Below are 11,906 nucleotides of genomic sequence, written 5' to 3' on the forward strand. Positions count from 1 at the left end.
CACACAGGGTGACTCGACCACAATGTTGTGTTTGTTCCCCAGACAAACAGCCATCATTGAGGTCACAGGATAGACCGAAACAGAAGACACTCTATTTTGTCTGTCTCTCCTGGAGTCGTAATAATTGTTTTGGGTCACAGACGCATCTCCACCTCCTCTCCTGCTGCACTTGCCCCCTTTTTCCCTCTCTAACGCCGAGGAAGAATTTAAAGTATAGCGGCTTATTCTCAGTGTACAAAAAAATTAGGCCTGTTGTTTCTTATCTTAAATAGACTGACCAGGTGAATCTAGAGGAAAGTTACCATTGTTTCTTGAGTTCACCTATTACTGTAAATTCATTTCAGTTATGAAGGGAAGATGGAAATAATGGACACAGGTGAGAGAGAGATTTTTAAGCCTTGATACAACTCCCTCTAAGTGTAAGATCAGCAAACAGATGAGTATTTTAAAAATCTCAAAACTCATCTTTTTACATTTACTTTCCACTGATATTTTTGTCTATCAGACTCCTTTTTATTTCTGTTAACCATTAAACTTATTTTATTTTGCTGCTGCTCTTCTGTTTCGTGGAGCACTTTGTAACTGATTTTTGTTTTTTGTATACTTATTTAAGGTGTAGAGTCATACATCCGGGGCTTCGGCATGAGGGATTGTACATCCAACCCTGTGCTCGCTCATAAAGTCTTAGTCTTAACCCTTATTTAACCAGGCAAGTTGACTAAGAGTGCATTCTTTAACAGAAACGGCTTGGAGAAGTATTTGCAGTGGGAAGGTTTTCCACTGTGGGCTGCTGAGCAGTTGGAGCTTCAGTGCCTAACTAATTCTAACTAATTCTGCTGCATCACAAAATCCTCCATTTCCTCACTTCTACACTTAGAAAGTGTCACCAGCTGAGAATTATACGTAGTTACATGCACACAGAGAACCACACACAAACACACACACATCCACTACAGAGACCAATGTAAAAATCATTCATTTTTATTGAAAAAAAGGAAAGAACATCAAATTCTGCTTGTTACAGAGTGGATGTATGTCCTTCTCTTGAATAAGACAGTTTGGCAGGTTAAATGCATAGGAATCATTGACAAAGCTATAGCTGGTTGAATGATGATTACAAGAGTGCAGAGGCATAACCAGTACACCACACACACACATTCATTTATTTGTTTAACTTTGTCCTTGGACACACAACACAATCCAAGTTAACTTTTTACTATATCAAAGGCAATAGACAAAAAAACAAGAAAAAAAATCAGCAATCATTCAAAATAACTGTCTATATCATTCTTAGAAATGAAAAATAAAAGAAAAAAAGTGACACAATGCCAGCTCACTGTGTCTCATGAAGATGGCTTAAAAAAAACAAAAAAAAATTCAAAGGAAAACTAGAGTGACTTGTACAAACAACGACCATAACAAAATAATGCATTTAACATCACATGTTGAGATACTCACAAAGTTTAAACAGGGAAGATAAAAAAAGTACTGCTTCAACAATATTTCTTCTGTTTAACAATCATGGCAATTAAGTGATGGAAAGAAACTGAAATTAAAAAGTAACGATGAAATCACAACAACTATCAACACAATAACAACAGAAAAGTTTTTTTTGTTTTTTTTTAAAAAGGACGGAATTTAGGAAGGATTTGATCTTCCACTGGTACCTTGGTAGAAACTAAATAAATCAAAGCCTGGAGACTCTGAGCACCTGAAGCATTTCATACTTTGGGTGCAAAAGCACAGCAAGATTTCCTGAACTAATTAGGCTAAGTGGCAAATTTGGTGTCACAGACAAGTTTTGTAAGAGCTCAAGTATTCTTTTTGGGGTTACACTCACACTGAACAACATCATTTGCATATTTAGCACAATATGAGCGCATTATACTTGTTGAACATGATATACACTGATTGTACAAAATATTAATCACATCTTCCTGATATTGAGTTGCAGTCCCTTTTGGACAATCCACATCTCAACTGTCTCAAAGCTTAAAAATCCTTCTCTAACTCGTCTGCTTCTCTTTATCTACATCTCCTCCTTTGTGATTGGTATAGATTTAATAAGGGAAATCAATAAGGGATAATGGCTTTTACATGGATCCCCTCATCACTGTAGTTCATGAAAATGGTAAGTGTTCCTAATATTTTGTACATTCAGTGTAAAATGCTAAAAATACACACTGTGTGCAAATACTCAACAGGTTGAATACAGTAAGAGGCAACTGCATAGCTCAGTATCACAGCCCAGTCATACTAAATGTATACAATATACAGTATGCCATAATACATTACAATGAGTGGTCATAACGCGCTTATAATGAATTTATGATGCCTCACAGTGCACTTCAAAGTGCTACCCCTTTTTTTCACCCTGAAATTCTTGATCAAAAAGTTTAAATCTTGTTTCCTTTCGTGTGTGTCCTGTCAGAAAACCAAAGAGGTGAAGCCAAAGTACCGTACATTCATCAATACCTAAATAAAGCATAAGAAATCCGGCCTCAAAAGGCAAAACAAGGCAATGGATAGATAAGGCTTGAGCCTCCAATGCTGCTGTAAAGCCTCAGTTATGATAGCCAAGACACTGGTTCATTGTCTGTGCATCTATCTGCCTACTAAAGCGTAACAAAACATACTAAGGATTCATGTGAGAAGGCATGTATAAAGGCTTTGGCATGCTAATTGCATTGGTGTCGCTACTGTAAATAAGGCACAGGTAAAAAAAAAAAAACAGTCCTACTTTCTTCTCAGCAGAACATTACTGCTGCAGAGTTGCTTAGCCCTTTTCAGCAGAATTTTGTTTGGAAAATTTGCATTTCTCAGTTCAACCATGCCATGACAGTGCAAGGGATGATATGACAGCCAGTGGTTTTGAGTTACAATATGCCAATTCAGTTCTGCGTAACCAAATAGGCTGCAGTGTCTGCTGTGGTGCTAATGCAAGATAAATGCGTGTGGAGTGGTGGGAAACTTCTACAATGGCTGCTACTATATTGATAAGGTCCAAATCCAATAAGACACAACAGGTTTTCATATTGACCATCTAACAAATTCTCCTTCATTCTACATGTTATCTGTCCTTCATCTTCACAGGCCATAGGTATGTGTGTGTGTTTGTGTGTGTGTGTGTGTGTGTGTGTGTGTATGTGCGTGTGTGTGTGCTCATAGTATGTCCGTTTGCCTGTGTGTATGGTGTGTGCATGTCAATTTCTGTGTGTTTGTCTGTCAGCGTGTGTGCATCTGTTCCTCTATGTGTGTGTGTGTGTGTGTGTGTGTGTGTGTTACATGTCAGATGGGTGCAGGTTACATGTCAGATGGGTGCAGGGACCTGTTGCCTTCCGGATCCGGCTTGGGAAGAGTATTTCTGAGAGTGCCAGCGCGTCTCCTTGTACACGAACCAGGCGTTGCCCGCCCACACAAACATGTTGAGGTAGCCAAACACCTGGGAGATGGAGAGAGAGAAAACCTCAAGTTCAATGACACTGGAAAACAATTACTCAATAATAATGGAGGATTTTCTCATCACCCTCTAGACGATGGTTTGTGCTTGATAGGTTTCATTCTTACCTGAAATTTATCAATCAACATTTCTGTAACAAAGTGTCTGCAGGTTTCATCAAGTTAAACTGAAGACTTTTTAAGACCCTTCTGATGCCAGTTACAACAAAATATAAAACCAGTTTTGCAAGTGAAATAAGCATGAAAATGAAAACCACAGACCTATCAGAAAATAGGTCGATTTTTCACCAGAGTAATCAGGAAACCACATTTTGAACAGCTCTAAAACTGAATGTAAGTCTTAAAACGCTATACTGAACTGAATTGCATTTAGACTGTATGATTTTGAGACTTTTTCAGGACCAGCAGACACCCTGTGATCCAGCAAGCATTTCACATTTATTGTTATTATTAACGAGCCCACAATTTTCACAATATCTTACTATGGCACAGAAAAAAATCACACTAAAACAGCTTTGGAAACTGTTTTGAACTGATATCAAAAAAATATTTATGTCCTGATTTTACAATTTGTCTTAACTTTTATTTTGGTGCTAAATTTCAGGTTTTCAATGTAGGTGCAGGCCGTCCTATCAACATCTATTCAACGTTGAAATGTTTGCTGGGAATAGCTGACTTCTTCCTTAGGAATGTCACTCATTTCTAAACAAAGATCTTACGATAGCTGTCAACTGTAAACTATGAGTTTTGCTTTCATGCCAACAATCATTTTGTAAGTAGAAATGACACTTTTTTCAGATGTCGTCCCTGCATGTCTTCTCACCACGGAGATGTTGAGGGTGCGCATGTTGGCGAACTCGGTGACCTGGCAGGTGACGTTGCTCTCCTTGCAGAGAGCCAGCGTGGCGCCGATGCCCTCACTGTCCGTGGCGTCCTTCACGTTCTGCAGGCCCTTGGCCCAGGCCGACGAGCACACCAGCCACAGGAAGGCCAGCACCGCCGTCACCACAAAGTCCTGCAGGCAAGAACAAGGACAGTCCGAAAATGTGACGAGGATGTTAAAGCCAGAAGTCGTTTATTAGCAGTTTAATAGCACTGTAGTTTATTATCCATTTAAAAATGTTTCAGGAAGCCCAGGGTTGAAGCTTTTAGTATGTCAGCCCACAAAGTCCTGGATGGGAAAGGACATTATAGTCCCATAATTAGAAAACTCAATTGTCTATCTGCAGTACTGCTGGACATTTATGCCCAAAACAAATTAGACCTGATTAGACCCAATTGGCTCTGATGGGCTCAGGCCAGCCTGGGCTGAACTTCTCACTTAATTGCTCTGAATTGGGTTGGACTCGGATTCAAAAATATTGTTGAAAAATGTTATGTTTCAGTGAATTTCCATGGTTTTTTTTTGCTTTTTCTTACCACATATCTGAGATTATATGTAGTGTTATATATTATCAATACTGAATATCATAAAATGTTGAAGGAACCTTTCAGCTGGTATTTGATGCATACCATGTAATCGTAATACATACATTATGATTAAATGTATTTGATTTGTTTAACTGTCTTTTATTTGATTCATAATATTTGATTTATAATGTTTAGCAAGTCAATACAAACTCTCTTAGAAGTGGAATTTCATGGAATTTAATGGAATTCAATTATGTTTCCTGTTATTTCAATTCAAATCAAATTATGTTTCCTTAGAGGTGACATTCCAATTCCAATTCCAACTCCAGGAATTGAATAGGAATTTACCACGCATTCTCAATTCAACTCCTGAATGGCCCTGACCCTGAAACACACAGAGGGAGGTGCATTTGTAAGACAGATACTCACAAACATGGGTCCGAAGTCGGAGTCCTTGTAGACGTGCATGTAGCCCAGATAGACCAACAGAGCCACCATGCTGTACAGGAAGCAGACGATGGCGACACCGACGAAGAACTCCGCCGAGGAGGCCGAGTCTCCCACCAGGTGCGTCGTGGAAACGGAGTGGTTACAGAGCGTGGCGTTTCCCTCCACCAGCACCACCTGGCTTAACCTGGACACAACACAACATGCAGAGAAGGTTAAAAGTGATGTTTTGCTTAGTGGGAAGGCATGACTGCTAAAAAGTGTTACAGCTAGTCTTAGCAGATATTAAAACCAAAAAAGGAACTGATTTATTAAGAATAACTTTAAATACTGTACTGAAATTACACTTCATCACCATCATGTTGTCCTATTCTTTCTTCTTATTTGGTACTTATACTAGGTCAAAATAATCTTTTACTCTTGTTTTTCAGACATCAATCATTGCCCATCAAATGAAATCAGTGTTGGCTACACACATTTCAAATAGATCAGTTAACTAATGATAAGTGACAAACTTCAAGAACTGGAAACCAAGTGTTCCCAACCCAAAGACTTCACATCACAAGACTGTGTTGGGACTGTCACCTAAATGGGTAGTGAAAGGAGGCGTTGAGGGTCTCGTTCCTCCCATCGCCGCAGAAGAGAGATATGATGTTCCTCCCTGAGAATCCGCCGCAGCTTCCAAAAGCAAATATGGCCGTGAGCTGTTTAGAGAGAGAGAGAGAGAGAGAGAGGGAGAGAGGGAGAGAGAGAGAGAGAGAGAGAGAGAGAGAGAGAGAGAGAGAGAGAGAGAGAGAGAGGGGAAAAAAGAGCAGCTTTAAATGATCAGTAGAAACAATCAGTAGAGAATGTCTGACTTAGAGACATAACAAATTTCATTAATATACTTATTGACTGACTGACTGACTGACTGACTGACTGACTGATTGGTAAATTGAAATACAATATACCAACATATGCCAACGAGAATATATTATTCTAAACTATCAGGATAGCAAAATAAACGTTCGCAACTTATTTCCATTATGATCCTCTTATAAACTACACAATTAGATTACTGTTGGACATGGCAATCTCTCAATGAAACAAATAACTGATTAGAAAAGATAATATCATTTTGTGACACATCATACATGTCTTACTGGACCAGATATTTTGAAAGCACAGCATACCCAAAAGACAAATTCAGGTTCTCCATGAATAGGCTTATATAGCAGCAAGGGGCCTGAGGGGTCAACTGACCATCACATGACTTTTTCTCTTACAAACAGCTGAACATAAGACTCGCTACTGAATATCATTAAAGTTTTCTTGAGTCCTTTGCTTACAAAACACAAACATTTTCAAGGATGTTAATACTGAGCAATGAACTGAGTCAACTTTTTTTTTTCAAAATGGAAACATCCAATATGAATCAACATTCTCAACATTCTTCCTTATGAAAATATGACTTACATTATTCACTAATTCAGCTTTGGAATTCTTTCCTGCTGGGGCGCAAAGGCATCTGATTCAGCAGGTAGGCCATGTGACACTAATACTCTCCTTAAAACCAATACAAACTGAATTCTTCTGGTCAGGGTGGCTGCGATGAAGCTTAGCCTTCAAACTGTCTTTGTGCAGCAAATATGCAATAGGATAAACACTGGTACTTCTTGCACATAATTCACTGGGTATGTGACTTGGGGTGAAAAGATGCACATCAAGTTACAATACGCTGCAAAGGGAGATTTTTTTCGCTAGAAATGCATAATCAACAAGTGTTACAGTTACAGTTGTCATGCATTCTAGTCATAGCTGCAGCTTCAGGCTCTCTGCCCAGACTTAATACCAGCAGTCCTGAGCCTGCCAGCATGACAGACAACTGTGCTACAGCGCTAATTCAAAGGTTTGCAGCCAAAGACTAATGCTTATTTTAAAGCAACAGTCTGTGACATTCTCTAGAGATACTTTTGCTAGTTTATTGACGATTCACACAGCACTGATTCAATCTATGCTCAGCTCATGAAAGCTTTTACATTTGCTGTTCTAAACACCCGGTGCCAAGTAGGACTTTCCCGGGAAAAAGGAAGGAAGTGATAAATGTGATGTTTGGGATAAATAGAAGAAGAACTGAGCATGAGCAGCGATAGCAACCATGGCTGAGCAGGCAAAGGACAGAAAGCCACCTACAGAAACTCAGACTTCATCAACGGAAAAAAGACGTCACAGTACTGGACGCACTGTTTGATTGACAGGTGATCGTTTAGCACTGAAGATGTCAAGAGAACGCAGATTATGTGGATTACCACTTTAAGACATTTCCGTTTTAGTAGACAGCTTGCAGTGATGACGGGAAGTGGATGACATCATGTGACAAAGGTTATGATCCTGATTCAGACCCAAACGTCGCACCAAACACCAAAATGACGGCATCTCTACCAGAGAAACGCATCTAACTGACTCCTTAAATTCTGTTTCATCAGCACAACCGTGTCACACTTACTCACACATGAAGAGAGAAAAGTTACGCCTGAATAATGCTTACTACAGAGCAGCTCAACTGCTGCTGCCCTTCGCTGTACACCACAAGAGCCACACACACACACACACACGCGCGCACACACACACACCTCGAGGCCTCTCTCCAGATGTTTCTCCAGATGTCACTAGCTGCCACTTCCTGTTTTTCTAGCTACACACACACACACACACACACACACACACACACCACAGCAAGGTACTTCTCGCACATTCCTGTTTCGCTGTCTGTGTCACACTCCCACTACGAGGTTATGGAGTCACAGCATGGCCAACTATAACAGCCAGCATGGACTAAACACACACACACACACACACACACACTGCTGCTGCCTGTAAGCATTATTTTAACCTTTATTTAGTTAGGGAGGGTTTGCTGAGCATGCATGCCCTTTTTCAGCCATGCCATGCTTCATATTCAGTACTTCAGATAGCAATTAGTAGATGCTTCAATCCAAAGTACTTTACATCATTACCTTACCTTCCTGTGAGTGCATATATTTTGTTTTTTTAGTGAGGGTGTCCCAAGTGGAAATTGAACTCCTGACTTTGGCCATGTTAATGCTCCACCCATTGAACTACATGAGATCACATTCATGCAGTTACAACATTCACATCTGACTAACTGCATTCCATGACGTTCTCTAAAATATAATGTATTCTGATTACAGATACTTGTGAAAAATCGGAGTATTACTTTAAAAGTGAACAGCAAGAAGCTCAGAGGGCCGTCGACCTACTTTCTGATAAAGAGCTTGATCCTGAAGTGTGACATCATCACAGCAGGTTGTGACCTACAAGTCGTCATCTCAAGAGAGACCGTTTTTGTTATCTCTTGATAAGGAGATAATTAAATTGCGATCACGAGAAAACAAAGGTTAATATCTGGAGATAAGGAGATAACCAAGTTGCGACCTTCGAGATAACGGGGTTAAAAAATATATGAGCAACAACAGCTGCACAGACATCTGAACTTTTGAAGTATTCAGGGGAAGGAAGATTTTTTCCAGTGTCTTTAGTTGGTTGGCTCTAGTAAGTAAGACAAATATAATAGTGGCTTTTTTATTAGTGATATTTTACAGTTATCATAATATAAGGCTGTGTTTCTTAAACTATTGCTTGGGACCCAGAAGGGATCCATAGGCTGCTTAAGACTGGGTTGCCGGTTCAAATTCTAGGACCTGCTGGGAAAATAATTTGCTAAATTATGTTTTATAGTCATTATCATTACATCACTATATACTAAGCTATGGGTTGGGACCCCTAAGTGTTGGAGGATGTAGGAAGATCCCAGGTTTATGTGTGTGAACGCATGTATCATCTAGGCACTTTGTTGAGAACAAGAAAATTTGCCTGGTTAAATAGGTATTACACAATAGCAACACAATCACACACACACACACACACACACACACACACACACACACACACACAGCTTTGTCTTCAGTCAGATGACTTGGTGTTGCTGCTCTCTCTCCTCTCTCTCTCTGTCTCTGTATCTGTGTGTGTGTGTGTATTAAGAGTGCCATGGGGAAAGAGAACAGCTGAGAGAAGCTGTAACTCAGTTATCTGCTACATGGCCCACACTGGATTCCTTTGACCCAGTTATGCAGAGCAGAGCTGATGAATGGGCTTTCCCCGAGAAATTAGGTTTTCTCATGACGGAAGGGCGTTAAATAAACAACAACAAAACCCTACATATCCATTATGAGGAACACACTGTGACCTGATATTATTGACACAGTCTTTTAAGAGTTGATCCTATGAGAAATCAGTATATAAATCAGTAGTTTCACAGCATTTCTAGCACAGACAACGTCTGCATGGTCACTCAGGGGTAAATAATTGGTGAGAAATGCATTAATCTATAACTGTCTCTGACATTTGAAGGGCAGGCCAGTAGAGACCACACTGCCACAACCAGTCTGCAGCAGATCCAGCTACACTGTAAAGTAACAGGCAGATTATCCAACAAGGGCAAACCCACCTATAAACTCACTTTTTCATTTGTGAAACAGAGTTTACCCACCTAACATACGAAAAATCAATCTTTAACATCTAAAATCACATGATGTAATAGAGTAAGCAGAACCAGACATATGTCAAGTTACATGAAAATAGATCTTTTCATGAAAATAAACACTATTATTGATATGTAATTGTCTACTGCTTATATTGTTGCTAGTCTGCCTTGTGGTAATCACTGACTGGAGTTGAACTTATGCTTGCAAATTTCTAAAAATGCATATGTAGGCTACTGTATATAAAAAAAACTCCCATGCTGCAGATGGTTGAAAATCCCCATGCAGGACAGCTGATGAATCAACTCTCCATACAAAGCAGTTTCCAGAAATGTGTGAATAAGCAGAGTTTCATTTATGGGGTTGATTACTTAGTTCGACATTTCCATTGTTAACAAATGCTATGGCAACACCCACAATACTCATTTCTGGGGAAATTTGACAGAGGAAAATGTTTTACCTCCCTGCTATCCCGCTATAAGAGCTTTATACTATTATATCTGTTCTAATATTCATATGATATTCCTATAATATCCATATGATATTCCTATAGTCTGTCTTTGCTGCTCAAAAGTGGGTTTTTTATGATAGTTTTAATCACTTTGGGATTTTCTGTGCTACAGCCTAAGTTTTGACCCATGTTGGCTTCATAATATCTTCAGGTTTTCCTAGTGTTTGTGTTGCATCCTTCAAAATAATAATAATAATAATTATAGGATTGCTGTAGGCCTAGTTATTTTTCGTGAAGGATTGTGCTGAAAATCGCCGGCTTCTTGGGGAAAAAAGTGAAAAAACCAAGTAAAGGGTTGAATACCTCCCTCCCTGTAATCTATGTATAACACACACACACACACACACTACACACACACACATCTAACTTACCCACTCCACCAGTTTGATGAAACCCAGCGGCTCCTTCAGCGGCGACAAGTTCAGCCGAAATCCGGTCATCATGATTTTTGCTCCTTATCCAAAATCTTTATCCTCGTTCCTAAACTGTGGATGTTGGTCCAACAGGGAGGAAAAAGGGGAGTTGTTTGACAGAATGACGTGGATCTGCTGCCGACACTGCAAAAAAATGCTCAGTTAGTCCAGAGTCTGAGTCTTAAAATCTCGCTTTGCTTTAAAGTAGGCTAAGTGGGGATCCCACTCGTTGCAGTTTGCAGTTTGCTTGTGTCAATATGCAGTTTGCTTGTGTCAATATCTTGAAACAAGACAGAATAAGCAGATCATAAGCAGATCAATCCATATAGCATTAAGAAAATGACACGAGATTCAAGAAAACTAAAACTCCTAAAGAATTGAAATTCATCTCACTCCACCTCATCTCACTGGCGGATATTTTCACTCGTATTTGAGAAAAGTCAGCAGACTCGAGACTGATACGAGACTACACGATTTGTTAAAATGGGTATTTTTTGCAGTGCAAAAACGGGTTTGCTTGCGCTCCGCTTGGTGATGCCGCTGCGCAAATACGCAGGCGACGCAGTGGGGAAAAGAGCGGAAAGTGTGCCAGATTGCGCTATGCTTTTGGAGAAATAGCGTCTTAGTTACAAAGGATTAGTAAATGAAAAAAGCATTATCTGATTCCTTGGCTTCCTCTGCGGCTACAGAGAGAGCTGTTCGGGAAGGAGGAGATAAAGGAAACTGTTGCAAGCAAGAGGTTTTTTTTTTTTTCTTACTGGGCTGCAAGAGTCCTGTAGCCCTTATGAGGAAGAACTATAGTATTCCTATAATACATTTTAGAAGGATCCCATACAAATATCACTGCAAAACCGTAAACTACCACGCAGCAATAGGTCAAAAAGTACCACAGAAAAGCCCAGAAACAGCAAGAAAGAACAACAAGTATGAAAAGGTCCCTATAAACTCACGACTGAGCGCCGCATGCATATTGTGAGGAATATTCTAGTGATCTTTCATCGAAGAAGCTCTGTCTGCTACAACATGGAGGTTGCTTCCTTGCTGAAGTTGCAGTGTTGTTATTATAATGGCTCCTTAGTGCTGACTGGGTCATATGACTTTGAGACCAAACCGCAAATTCTCAAA

At 39.7% G+C, this 11,906-nt stretch overlaps 1 protein-coding gene across 2 annotated transcripts; it reads right to left on the reverse strand.

Annotated features, from left to right (window-relative positions):
- Positions 1–3,304: 3,304 nt before the first annotated feature.
- sypl1 (synaptophysin-like 1) lies at positions 3,305–10,864 on the reverse strand. 2 transcript variants are annotated; one of them, XM_071512546.1, is made up of 5 exons: positions 10,740–10,864; positions 5,902–6,020; positions 5,299–5,503; positions 4,283–4,474; positions 3,305–3,442 (listed from the first exon to the last, which is right to left on the reverse strand). In XM_071512546.1, the coding sequence occupies exons 1-5, from the start codon at positions 10,809–10,811 to the stop codon at positions 3,311–3,313; spliced, it is 720 nt and encodes a 239-aa protein (XP_071368647.1). In that variant the 5' UTR covers positions 10,812–10,864; the 3' UTR covers positions 3,305–3,310. The 2 variants fall into 2 exon arrangements, with proteins under 2 accessions (XP_071368647.1, XP_071368648.1); XM_071512547.1 differs by lacking the exons at positions 5,299–5,503; positions 5,902–6,020 and having other exon boundaries at positions 10,740–10,808.
- Between the last annotated feature and the right edge of the window lie 1,042 nt (positions 10,865–11,906).

Source organism: Centroberyx affinis, unplaced genomic scaffold (genome assembly GCF_046629955.1).
Source record: "Centroberyx affinis isolate AG114_WGS23_722 - 3 ecotype Tasmania unplaced genomic scaffold, CSIRO-AGI_Caff_v1 ptg006345l_1, whole genome shotgun sequence".
NCBI classification, from domain to species: Eukaryota; Metazoa; Chordata; class Actinopteri; order Beryciformes; family Berycidae; genus Centroberyx; species Centroberyx affinis.